Source organism: Passer montanus, unplaced genomic scaffold (genome assembly GCF_014805655.1).
Source record: "Passer montanus isolate IOZ18808 unplaced genomic scaffold, ASM1480565v1 scaffold21, whole genome shotgun sequence".
NCBI classification, from domain to species: domain Eukaryota; kingdom Metazoa; phylum Chordata; class Aves; order Passeriformes; family Passeridae; genus Passer; species Passer montanus.
In genome coordinates, this window is record NW_024366703.1 from 9,900,134 (window position 1) to 9,914,306 (window position 14,173).

The 14,173-nt window shown below is 36.1% G+C and overlaps 1 protein-coding gene across 6 annotated transcripts in view; it reads left to right on the plus strand.

Moving 5' to 3' along the window:
- The window catches only part of RBM20 (RNA binding motif protein 20), a 102,988-nt gene that overhangs the window by 22,462 nt on the left and 66,353 nt on the right, over positions 1-14,173 (plus strand). Inside the window, exon 1 of one of the 6 annotated variants that reach the window (XM_039708955.1) lies at positions 834-954. The exons of the other annotated variants lie outside the window; for them this stretch is intronic. Coding sequence (XP_039564889.1) covers positions 941-954 — 14 coding nt within the window. The 5' untranslated portion in view covers positions 834-940. Of the gene's footprint in view, positions 1-833; positions 955-14,173 lie in introns of those variants that run through there. 6 annotated transcript variants of the gene reach the window in all.

Below are 14,173 nucleotides of genomic sequence, written 5' to 3' on the forward strand. Positions count from 1 at the left end.
AATAATGTTAATTTCATTGGTTTAGTGGGTGTTTTTGTTCTGTTCTATACACTGGTACTTTTTCAAATGTTAAATACTAGTTAATAATACCTGTGCTTTCAGTTACTATTTACGCATGATTTCCCTGCTTTATTTAATGAAATTTTTGTTCTCTTTGCAACTATTCAATGTCTTAGAATTCCATTATACCTGAAGATTTTGAAAGGCAAATATTAATTATTTTCTGAAGCTTTCTGATCTTGAATTTAAAACACATTATGAAATATATGTTTGTGTATAGTATTGGAAAACAACATTTCAGTACTCAGTCTATAGAACAGACGATTTTAGAATCTATGATTATAAATAAAAGCAAAGATTTTCCTTAAAAAAGAAGAAAAAAGTTTTTTATGCAAGAGAGCCTTCCACTGGAAAATGTTTTTTCTTCTGTCGATTTGCAAGGAAATCTGCATGTCTCAGCTAAAATGCATCCCAACACCTTTTTATTAATCAAACTGCATATATCAGAATCTGGTTAATTTTATTATTAAATTATGAAATTCTGGAGTGGAGAAAGTGTGGATCCAAAATCTGCCTAGATAAAATGAATTGATTTGTAATTGGGAGCACTTAGTGGAACCTGGCAGATAATCTTGTTCAATGCATTTACTAGGTCCTTCATCTACAAATTCTAGTTTACATTAACTTACAGATTGTCCTGACCTTAAGTTCTGTTTCAAGCAGCCTGTTCCCTTTCAAAAGATAAATTTTCCGTAGGCCAGTGCTTATCTGCCTGGCTTCCTGGCTGACTGGGATTTAAGCTATACTGGCTTGGACAACACAAGCAGTTGAACCGTGTGAACTCACATGAGTGCTCAGCAAGAACATGGGGAATTACTGAGTTTTTATCAGAGGAAAGCAGATCAAATTTTATGAGAGGAGAAACGCAAAAACAAAGATAATGAATCAGAAAAGGTAGTGTATTCATTTGACTTGATGATATTGGTTTCTTTAAATTGCTTGGAATAACATTTGGTAGTTAATGCTATTTTTTCCTTGGTAGATAAGAAGGAGAACACATTGTATCTCACTGCTGTGTGTGGCTAGCCAATCTTTTGTTAAGTATTTGTGCCTTCAGTGTGGGATATTTTGTTGAGTAAAAAAGGCAGAGGGTGGTCTATGGTGTTTTGGTTTTAATTTTCAGTGGAACAGGTTAGTGGTGGTTTGGTGAAGACATCTATTTAAAGCATAATGTACAAGAGAAAGGACTTCAGGGTACGATTTATTTTTTAATTGCTTCTATTGCTCTTGAAAAACATGTTTTTTATTAAATATCATTCAGAGTTGTTCCCAAATGATTCCATAGCAGATATGGGTGCTGTTTTTCTGAAGTGCCTAATGTGGTTTGCAAAACAACTAAGAATGAGATAATTGTGGAAATGTTCTCTGCTGCTTTCAGATGCAGACAGTCTATTTTTGACCTGGAGACCAATATCAAGCCCTGGGTTTTTGTTAGGTCAAGGGGGTGGGTGCAGAAGGCCTTATCTCTTTTTTCCTTTGTTGACAACATACCCTTATCCTTCCTGGGTCCTGGGGTGTCTGCTTGATAGTGCTGGCATTTAAAAGACCTAGATAGGAGAAGTCACAAACTTTTCTCTATTTTTAAGGATGTTCATTAAAGTCTCTAGCAAGGCTCAATGAGCTTCAGGGCTGTGGGAGAATACTGCTAGTGAGACCAGGAAGCCATAGGAAGCCATGCTTCCTTAAACAGAGATCTGTTAAAAGTATGAATTAGTGTAAACAATTTGGAAGTATAAAAAAATTTTATAAACATCTTTATTTGTTTATTTATTGGTTTTGTTCAATAGGTGTACTTTCAAAGTGTATTTTTCTGGTGCATTTGGGATTTTTTTAAAAATTGAGCAGTTAATTCCTGTTAATTCCATTTAAAAAGGGACACTGCAATTACATAATGTTTTATTTAAGGAGAAGTTATTTGCGTGCATTATTTAAAAGATTTTTTGTTAAATAAGTGGTAAAAATTTAATATAGACCCTCATAAAGGTAATGCATTGAAGGAAGCTTTAGAAGGAGCACATCAAATTCTGTGCAGACTGTTAGAATACATAAAAAGGTGCTTTGTTGGTGCTGGAGTGTGGTAGTGGGCCCATTCACTCACAGTGTGTTAAATTATGGGTTTTCTTGAACCGTTTAGTGTTTTGGCTTGACACTGCCCCCTGCCCCAAAGTCTTGTTGAAAGAGCAAAGCAGCTTAACTGCAGAGTTGCTACTCTCTCTGTGGGTTAATAATAAAGAATTATATCTCTGAGAAACTTTATTTTGATTGGTTTTATGTTGGTATTTAAAAACATAGAATAGAATAATGTAAATAAACTGTAACTGTGAAAATTTATTTTTATCTATAAATAATGCACACGAAGAAAATCACATAAGAGACCATGCATTGTTATCACTATGGATAAGTATAGGTGGCAAAGTGGTAGTTTTTTCTCTGTTTTGAGTATCTGACATATTATAACAACTTCTTTTACTGGAAGGAAAGGGACAAAGACAAGAAACAATTTATTCAATATAGACATTTAACTGGTGAATGGTTCCATATCTAAAGACACATTTGCAAAATTTAAGCAGAACTTTTAAAGCGGAAGTGAAAATTCATGAATTTCTGTGTTAACAGAAAAATGAAATGTTCTTTGTGTGTGTGTTCAGACTGTATAAAATGCAATTATTAATATTATTAATTATTAATTAATTATTATATTATATTAATAATCACTAAGTTGCCTTTGTCTCTTCAGCTTAATCATACCATGGCAAATACATTACAGGAATATTTTCCTCATAGTAAATACAGAATACACTTTTGAGGGGTTGTGGAGGCTATTTTATGCCAATTGTTGACATGCCTACCAACATGAACAATTGTTGTGTGATTAGCAATAGAGGTAAAGTATACCTGAAAAAGAAAATTAAGGTGACAGATAATATATATTTGACCTTGTGTTAGTGAAATATTGCGGAAACTACTATTTAACATCTGCACCTATATAATTTTATTAGTCAGTGGGCAAAAATCTCTGTATGAGGGGAAAATACTGTTGTGAACAAAGGAAAACTGAAATTCTTTCAAAATGAGTTGTTAGAACAAACACAGTTATCATAGAGGCAATTCACACAGTCCAGTAGTGCATGTATAAGGTCTTCTCTGAACATCTTCGATGTATTAACTGCTTTCTGTCTAAATGGTATTTATTTGCAATATTAATCTCATGGACTGGGGTGAACTATTTTAAAATAGTTAGAACAAGTTTTATGAAATCTAGCTCAGAGTATTTTTGTACCGAATGAAAAAAAGTGCTGCAAGTTGATATTCAGTAAGTTTTAAAAGTAACTAGAAGAGCTGAACGGATATTTCCTTGATATCGTACTTCTTACTTATGCCACTATAGATAATTTCTGAGTGTCAGGTGAAAAACAGAAGTTTTAATTGAAACCACAGAATAAATTGTAGGCTAATTATGTCCCCGTTGTTCCCGAAGCAACAAAGGTCATATCCTTCAGGAGAAATTTGTTGGTGTATCTTATTAATTACTATTACAATAAATGGTTTCTGTTGCTGTCATCCCCACAAGTGATACTCCTATATTAACTACAAACAGTCCTAGTTATTCACTAAAAAATCCGAATCAGACAATGTGGTCACTCTTTGTCCTGGGAGTTTGTAATTCTGACTACACAGATTTGTGAAATGCTCTTATAAAAAATTACAAAGGTAGCAGCATAGGCTACTCTGAAGCACTCCCAAGTCCTATGGACTGTAAAAGTAGATTAATCCCCAGTGCCTCCTAGGACTAGATGAGCAGATACAAAAGTGTTTACCTGTTAAATACTGTACTGTCAGTTTTTCCGGTGGATTGTACGCGGCTCCTTGGTAGAGATCTGCGGAGTTGCCGAATGAAAGTGTCAAGGATTTTTAGTGTCATTTACCCATTTTGCAACTGTCAAAAAATGAAAAAAGTTTAAAAGTTAAAAAAAAGCAAAAAAAATGAACTGTGGTAAGAATGAGCTGCGTTATCTCAGCCAGGTCCTCTCCACCTCTGCAGTTGGAGAATTGGGATTATTTATATAAACCACCTATCTTCAAGGATTTAAACAGCCAAAATATTCTGCTTGACTGGTAGAAATGGCTTAACATCTGCAACACATTGGTGTTTTCTATGTTAAAATTTGTCATGGTGACTTTTCAAATTTTCCAAACCCCAGCTTTCAGGCTCTTCATGTATCAAACAGGTAATACAAGTCAGTGGAGTATCAGAAACAGATTCCTTCAGTGGTATTTTGCTGTCCTTTACTTGGAGTTTGCTTTCTAAAGCAATGACCCGTGTGTTTTTTATTTTAGCTGGAGTAAAAGCTAGAGAGGTTACTTTTTAATCAGATCTTACTTCTGGTCTTCAATATGGTTTGAGTAAAATGCTTCCTAGTAAATGGAGTGGCAAAGAAAACTCATAATCTTGCCGCTGTTGCAGCGTGTGACTGAAAAGTGGAGCTGCTAAACTGCAGCAAAACTTTTCACTACTGGCAGTGACCTGCTGTGTACAGCACTGGGAGCGTACCTGTGAAGGAGTTTAAGCTGCAAATTAGTCATTTGCACAATATATGAAATACTTCATTGATGTGACATGAAATTTGTTTATCTCAAATACTCCAAAGCCATTGTTAATGTACATTTAATCAAATCAGAATGGAATTGTATTCTGTAGGAATAATTAGTTCTGGAATAGTTCTTTCCATGTGTACTTAAAAAGTGCCTTTTTACTCAGTGCATATATTATAGGCATATAACTAAGCAAGTCATGCTGTTCTAGAACTCCAATAAATTACTAAATTATCTAATAAATTATACCAATAAATATATCCTGCCTTATTACCCTCAAAGAGCAGGAAGCACTATGAACCTTTCCATTTCAGGAGCATGAAAGTACATTTTTTATTCCTTTTATTATCTTCATCATATCTCTCAGTGAGATTGTACCAAAAATTCATATTTTAGAGACTCCTGTTCAAATCTCTCAGAATTTTAGTTTTATGTTTCCAAGATCAGTTGGCTTGAGGTTTTCTGTGTATTATTCATTAGTCTCCCTGGAGTGTGAAAACGTCTGTTTTAGAATTAGCAATTCTTTCTCTGAATCTTTGCTACAGGAAACCTCCCAGGGAATCCTCTGCATGCTCTCTGGTATCTAAGCAAAATAGGTGTTAATATCCAGTATTAAGATTGGTTAGAGAACCAGCAGAGGGAATAAATTTCTTAATAAAATGGCTAAAGAAAGAATGGGAATGTTGGCTTTGTTGTGCAGGAAAATTATCTCATTGCGTTCAATTAGTGATTTCAAATACTCCTTTATGAGTAGATGGCATGAAACATAAAGCCCAAGGCAAATTAATTTTCATCAGTAGATCTTCAATCCTACAGATGTTATTAATGAAAATTTGTTAATTTGTATTTTTGGGCTTAAGAGAAAAACAAAACAAAAAGCACCTTAAAATGAGCCAACTGTCAAAGCTGTGGAGATGTTGGTAACCTTGACCACTCTCACAGAGAAGTGCCTCCTAAAGAGCCAATGGAATTAGCAATTTCCCTTCCTTCATAACAACTGGGACAGAGAAACCCCGTTTTCTTTAGCGGGAACGCTTGGACGCCCTCCAGTCAAATGGGAACAAAGAGTTGTCTGTCAGGGTCCAGGGAGCCCCCACATCTGCTCTTTAAACAGGATGTGGGGAAGGGTAAAATCCTCTCCATTTGTGACGCTGACATGGCTTTGAGAACACCTGGAATTACTGGACCCAGCATTTGAATCTGGAGCTGATTTCTGATAGACTAAATCTCTTTAGTGGCCAGGTTTCTGTGTTGTGTAGGAGATTGGAGTTCGGGCAGATTTTCCGCAGAAGGTCCTGAACCCTAAAATCCAAACCCAGCACTCCCTTGGAAAACTGTAAAATAATTTAAACAAATAACTTCTGAGAGATGTTTAGCCTGATTCTAGATTTTATTTTTAAAGCCCCCCCAAAAATGACAAAACAAAATAATAAGCAAAATCTTTACAGTTTTTACTGCATTTCATTGTCCACTCAGAATTTAGTAAGCAAAAACAAATTTATGCTTTTTTTTGTTATTGGTTCCTTTCTGGTTTAGTTGATTAAATTTGTGTGAGTGTTAAGTGAAGCAGAGAACATTAAACACAGTCAGGTTGTTTAAGGAAGTTCTTTCTATGCTTGAAAGAATGCTAAAAAATACCTGTGCATTTTCAGTAGAGCATGAAAGTGTTGTCTCTGATCAATGTGCAGTGAAAATGGCCCAAGTACGTCATATTAGCTGTCAGCTTTTAGCAGAATGTATTTCTACAGTTTCTAAGATAAATGGCTAGTTAATAAAAGGCAGAAATATTTTGGTGGACAATTTGTATTTCTGTACTTCTTCATATTAATTCATCTGCCTCTGTTTCAAAATAATATGCTGTCAGAGAATGCTGTCAAAATTTTACACAAGTAGTGCTATTTACTTTTATTAAATTCAGGTTGGTTTTTGTGTATCATGTCAAAAAGATTTGTTGGGTATGTATTGTTTTGTTTGTTTCATTTGTGATGGGGAAGCCATAAATGGGCTTCTATGGCCTGACTCTGAATGCTGCTAGATTTAAGCAATGTTGTTAGAAAATTTTTCTGGAAACTTATAAAAACTCTACTTTCTATTTAAAAGATTTTTTTTAAATCAGTGGCCTAATTGCCTGCATATTAAGTAGTAATATAAAATAAATTTTAATATAAAAATGAAGAATCTGCTTCAGAATACATGTTGCAGTGAATTTCACAAAGCAGTTGAATAAAAAAATGTGTTACAGTCATCTTTATTTCTGGAATTTTAAAGTTTGTAGGAAAGCTCTGAAAGTTAAGGGTTGACAACCATAATTGAAATTGTGTTATTGAATTATATTAATGACTGCTTTTTGTATTCATTCATCATCATATATGATAGCATATAATCTTAAAAGTATATCAACTTGTTTTTGATGTTTTTAGTATTGGAAAAACCCTGCAATTAAGGGGGTGATGCAGTAGTTGTTGAGGGGCAGTTGGATGTGTTTGTTCTTGCTGTTTCATTTTTATGGTAAATCCCAAAATTTAAGAATGCTCATAGATATTTCAATCATCTGAGTGTCTGCTTGTTTTCTTTTCACAAGTCTCAGTGATGTGCTCCGAGTATTAAAATTTGTTTGTATTCAGCTTTGGTTCAATTTCATCTGTTGTATAGTTGTTTTCTTAAAAAAAAATCATTAAGAAGCCAAATTACAAAAGAGTTAATGCCTTAGATGGGTTTGTTACATCCTTCTTAGCAGAGAAGTCTGCAAAATACTGAAACTATAGCACTGGACATATTATAAGTTCAAATAAAGATAATGATAAGATTGTTCGAAGGACTGGTTTCAAAACTAAAAAAAGAAAGAATATTTTAAATGTAAAAAGTCAGGCGCTGGAAGGAAAATCCTGGTGACAGCATTGGTGTTAATCTGGCTGGTTCACAGTTTGCCTTCACTCTTTCTTCTGACAGTCTTAATGCCATGTAATCCTTCATAATCTAAAACTGGCTATGCACTTCCTTTTGCTGTGAAATTAAATATCACCTAGAGGTAAAAAGAAAAGAAAGAGTAAGAGTTATAAACAAAAACCCTGATGTAAATAACAGATGTTTTTCTAATTACTTGGGAGCAAGTATCATAGTTGCTATATCTTTTAGAATAATTTTCCATTTCTATGCAGCTGGCAATCGCTTCAACATTTAAGAAATTTGTTTTTCTGAATTGCTGTTCTGAAATGATTGAGTTGCACATACAGCTAGAAGCTGCTATGCTGTTGGCTTGTTGAATAAAGCACAGTGAAAATAATCCTAGGTGTTGGCTGTCATAGTAGGAAAATGTTATTCAAAACATCTCATTCTTTGTGAATGCTCTAATAAGAATTTTTCTTATGTTAGAAACTTGTTTTTAAAAAAATAGTAATACCTAGCTTGAATTGATATTTTGTTATCTTTTTCAGTCAAGTATTTTAAAACGTTTTTTTTAGTAAATTTTAACTATATTTCCCAGAAGGGCAGTATAAGGAAAGTATAGCAAATATGAAGGACCATTTATTGGTAATAAGGGAAAAATAATATGTAAAAGTAGTTAAAATGTTACATAATTTCTGTTTCGTCATTGACACATATATGTGTGTCAATACTGGCAATGAAGAAGTTTTCTTGAAATCCCCACTGAGCTCAGAAAGTTCTGTGCTGTCCAGAGTGCACAGGAAACAAGTGCAAAAACATTTTCATATTATAGTTAAATATCAGTGTACTACAAAGATTGAATAATATACGCTTTTTGTGTCAGAAAATTATTTTATATGTTTGGCATTTGATTTTTGTGGAGGATATATATATATATGTGTAATAGATCATTACATAAATATTTTTAATTACTACTAGTCCATGTTATAATAGAGAAGTCAGCTAATGGTTATGCTTAACTATTACAGTGGGTTTAAGGGTGCATTTTAAAATTTTTAAGGCTATAAATTTGTTTTTCTTTGCATGTGTTTAAATATCTTGAAGGTAGATTAGTTTTCATTCAGTTGTTTAACTGCACTTTTTCTTTATCGAGCCATTTCTGTTCTTCTACCTTAGGGTAAAGTGTTTGCCAAAGAAAAATTATCGTAGTGTGTTACCCACACACTTGAAAACAAACTGGAAATAAAGAGCAGTCATGTATATTATGAATTCCCTGTTTAGAAACACACATATCCTGTGTGATATGTGTTTCTAGACACACATCTCTTATTTCTTTTTTTCTTTGAGTTTAGAAGGCTTTCTTTGAGTTTAGAACTAACTGGTTTTTTAAAAAAAATAAAGTTTATATTAAATTACTTTCAATTTTTATATCCAAACCAACTATCAGTGCTTTCTTTTCAAGTACTTTTAAGGAACATACAAAATAAAAATACCTGACAATTATTTTGTAACTTCTGTAATATCTGTAAAAAGTAACGGAATATAGGGCAGATGGAATTACAGACATCGCAGTCATCTACCACGATACTGCAAAAATTAATTAAAAATGTAATAACTAAGCAAAAGCATGAGGGTGTTATGTTCCCCACGATGTTTAGGGCGGGAGCAGCCTGTCGGGCTAGGACAGGAGCGGGCACTGGCAGTAACGCTGCGGGGTCACCCGCCTGCCTCGGCCGTGCGGCTGCTCGCCCTCGCTCGGCGGCCCCGGCGGGACGGGCGGGAGTCCCGCGGCCACCTCGGCACCGCCACGGCACCCAGAGCTCCCCGTGCCGTCCCCCCGCCGCGTCTGGCAGCACCGGGTGCCTCCACCTCAAAGAGTTTGTTAAGGATTAGAGGGCTTTAGCAGGGGTTCTGTGGTTTCATTGCCCCGAGCGCTGGAAAATGCAGTTGCGGCTTAGGCGGGTAGAGGTTACAATCCGTTTTGAAAAATGAGCTACTAGAGGTCCCCATTACACTGTGGATTAAATAATGTGAGTTGAAGTGCCGAAAAAAAACCAAAATAAAGGTGGAGAGAACAAAGGGGAAGAATAACACTGACAAGTAAACTGGGCACATGGACTATGTCTGGAAGTACTTGGGTTGCCTTGACACAAGAGTAAATATCTTAATAGTTGTTTGCCAGTATATATTTGGCTAGTGGTAAGGCTCTGGAATATCTTGCTTCCTTTTAAATTTACATATTAATTAAAAATGGAATGTATCATTCTCATGTGTATGAACTGGGATACTCTCTGAGTGCAGTTTAAAAGATCAGTATTAAAATTTAAGCCATAGAAAACACAGGTGCAGAGAACATAAGTAAGATTGCACATGTTTTAGCCATTCCATATCATGAACTGTTTAATTATCCTTCTTTGCTTGTAATTGAATATAGCCAAACCAGGCTTGTGTTTATGAACAGCAATGGGTGATATTTCTTACAAGGTTCCTTTATGAGATTGTCGTCTTAACTGACACTCTTGACCAAAAGTCATTTTATTACCTTTAAGCCTGTCAAGATCAGTAGGTGATTCTTTTTTCACAGCTTGATATCAGATGAGACTAGTGTGGCACATGGAAATATTATTTGTGCTAAGATGTAAATGGTAAAGTTTTATAGCAGAGACTTAAGGAAGCTTGCAGCTTTTTCTTTTTAAATGGGCATGAAAAGCATTGATGTGCGTCATCAATGGTAATAGTCATCTCTAAGGAAAAAGCACCTGCCAGGAAACTTCATGGGACAGGGAAAGACTGTCTGTGTTCACACCATGGTTTTTAGTGTAAAGCCCAGTTGGAAGTATAAGCTTGGATGTTTTTGTTGACATCTGCACAGCAAGCTGATATGTCCGATTTGTATTCCCAGTGAATAAACATCTGTAGCATCAAGCCTGCCTGTTGTTCTCAGCAAATGGACACTGCATTACTTTAACCGCTGGAAGAAGTCAGCATTACCACGGTGTGGGAGCTACATGGGTTTACTTTATCTAGTTCTGGCAGTGTTGCTGTTGCTTGGTGCATCAGTAGGATGAGGGTGGTTGGGATGGCTGTATTTTCCAGTAGTCTGAAGACCTCTGGATTTCAGCTTTCTTGACAACTGGGATTATATGTGGCTTTTGGTGGCCTTCTCAAGCTTCTAAAATGGCCATATTTTGCTGTGAGCTTGGCCATCTTGATCATATAGAAAGTGTTGGACAGAACGAAAATATGAAAGAGGGGTGAAATTCAGTGTCAGAATTGCAGTCAACGTGCTTACTAGTAATTAAGAATGACACTTCAGAAATAACCATCCCCCAAAACAGACTTGCCATCACAAACAAGAAAATAAAATATCACTTTTTTTGAAGCTCACTACATGGAAGCAACATACAGGGTTTTATGTGCATTTTTCGGTTTGGGGAGGAGCTAGGTTTTTTCAGGCCAGTGTTAGGCTGGAGAGAGGTTTTCAAAGAGGTCACCAAGCTGTTGGAAGAATTACTCTGACATTACTGCAGTTAGTGGGTTTGTCATGTTGGGGCACTGGAGTGACATTGAGGCTGGTTGATCTCTTCCAGAAACATCTGAACTCTGAGAATAAGTTTAGAGGTGATTATAGTACGCTGTATCATTTACATAACTTATCTATCAGTAACACTTCCCATATTGTCAAGTGTGTGTGTTTATATATATGCCTGCTGAAAGGATTGGTTCAAAGGATAAACTCTGACAGTGATGTGGACTCTATTTGACCTTGTCAAAAGGTAAGTACCTCCTCTTTGGTTGTACTGCTTTTCATAAAAGAAAAAATAAATGCCTGCATGAGCCATTTCTTCTTCCCCTACACAGGTTATGCAGGACTTGTAAGAAAAAGGAGCAAGTCTGATCATAACCCTAAAGCTTTTGATGACAATCTATTTTAGTTTTTGTTTATAAGCATTTTATGTTGTTAAAGGCTTGACTTGAGTTTAGGATAAAGGACTGAAATAACAGGGATTTGGGTCACTGTTGATAGTCAGCAATGTCTCTAAGTGTGGCTTTTCCCCAGTTTTCATGCTATATCAGTCACAAAGTTTGAGAGCAGTGGTGGGACCTGTCTCCTTGCCATCAGTCCTCAGCCTGTGTGCCGGATGTGTCAGCACAATGCCGCTGGCAGATGCAAGAGTTGCAGTAAATATGCCCAGTTATGGTTTAAATGAAAAAGCTGTGGGAAAGGAAATACATTAATCCACTGGGGCTGGTTTTGCTTTTATGTAAGCCTCTGTAATAAATTGTGAGTTTTTTCTGGACTTACCCTTTAAATTTCTAGATTCCTTTCTTGATTGGAGGAGGGAGTAGAGTAAAAATTGAACTATAGCATTAAAAACCTCCCAAAAACCAGAAGCAACAGGAAATTAATTAGGTTGTGCAGGTGGAAAGAAGTCCTCTTCCATGTGGCCATTTTCTTGAATACACTTCAGGAAATCTTGGTGTAGCAGATAATAAAACGCACTCTTGCATACAAGTGCATTGTTTGTTTAGGTACTGTTGTGGAAGTGATGTTTAGGAAGTGCTTTAATGCCAGAAAAGATCACATCCCTGAATCTGGGAAGAGATAAACTTGATGAACAATTGAGTACAAACTTGATATTTGAAAGTATACTAAATGTTTGGTCTTTTAACTCTTTGGGGTTTTGATACTTTCTTTCTACATAATCAGGAATTTTACTGAAAGAGTGTATCTGATTCTTTCTTTGATATTTGCAGTTTTAATAACATTTAGCATATAATTGCTCAGGCCGAAAAGGAGAGGACATTGAAAATTTTACAAAACTTTTTTTTTTTAATTCAAAAGTATTTATATAGTTTTGTCTCTCAGACACCTAATTTTTGTTTTGATTCTTATGTCATCATCTTTGTTATTTTTTCAGTCACTACAATTTTTATATCCTGAAAGGACTTGGTATGTTAAGAAGGAAATTTCATGTGCCATACAAATTTGGAGGAAAATAGCTTTTCCTGTTCCATTTCCCCTTCTCCACTTGTTGTAAATCACCTTTGAGGTTCATGAAATCTTTATTCCTTACTTTTGCATTGACCCCTGCCCAGTGTGGCAGCAGTGCAGGATACCACGGTGGCTGTTCCAGTGCAGGGTCTCCAGTGTCCCCATGGGGTTCTGAGGGAGGGGTTTAGTTTCCTGCTCTCTGCAGATGCCACAGCTGCTGTTGTGGCACATGGCATGGCTGGTGTGCCTGTTTGATGCTGGTGTGGGTGTTGCTGCAAGGGCTGGTGACAAATGGCTGTGCACGGAGGACATGAGTAGCAGGAGCCTAAGCTTTCTCTGCAGAAGTGCTGCTAACATGGAATAAAATGCCTGCTCAAAAAGGGGTAGGAGCAGCAGAGGTTGGCACTGATCCAAACCTAATGTATCTGCAAGCTGTGCCAGTTGCTTTTGGTACTTTTTGGGATGGATGAAGCTGTGGGCAGAGCTCTGTGTTGTTACATCTCAACCCGTTTCTTGTGCTCAAGCCAGTTTATTTTAAGCTATCTTGAAATATCTCTATGCTGCACCATAGTGGGTAATGTATGCAAAGTCATGCATCTCAGTGCTATCAGTTGCAAATTACTCTCCTGTCACATGGAAACCTTACAAGGAAAAAAAGATAAACACATGTAAATAGTGTAAGACTCAAATTAAACTGTTGCTGACTTTTAAATATTGCTGTCTTGCTTTCCAGAAACTTTTGTGGAAGTTGGAAATACTCTAGGAAAAGGTGGCACCTAAGGACACTTCTGAATTAAGCCATGGCTTATGTGTGTTCTGTTGTGTCAGTAATTTCATATCCTCCTAAGAGCTTGTCGATCTTCTTACAAGGGTTTGATGTGAACAACGTCAGGGCAGAAGTTGATGTAAAATATGTATTACACAGCCAAGTCATGCACAGTGAAATGGGTAAACCCACATGCATATGGCCTGTGGGTGCCTCCGCACTGGTAAAATGCTATTTTTGTCAGGTCTCTCATGGTACTTCTATACATGATCAGTTTTGTTCACCTGTATGTGGCTTTTCACTGAAAGTGCATTAAAAAAATGCAAATATTACCATAATAAGCTAAAGATCAGGAAAACTGCATCAGAGATAATTTTAAAAAATGTTATTGAAGTACATTGTGAGCAGAGCAAGTTCATCTCTCAAAGCAGCTTTTTTCCTTAGGAAAAAATCCTTTCCAGAGGAAAATTTTGTATTGGCCAGCACTAGCTCTGATGCAGCTGGGGCACCTAATTCCTTTGTGAAGGAGACATTGTAGCCATGTAAAAAGGAGAAGATGCAGATGTTTTCCTTGTTCAGATCCTCTCCTCAGTTAATGCCATACTATGCACCATGTGTGAGCCGTGCCATGTGGATCCTGCAGTTCTAAGAAAGGCTTTCTTTAAACATACACTGCAGCATTCCAGAGCTCTGGCAACACAAATCCCCATCCCAACCTTTCTCCTTTTCTAGTGCTTGGCCTATGCCACATACATAAGTATCTTAGGAATTAAGTTTTACAGACTAATTGTCCTTGATGCTTGTTTTCTCATATAAGATGTCTTTTCCTGCATGAGTTGCATTTATTTGTTGTTAGATAAAAGGTACAATTT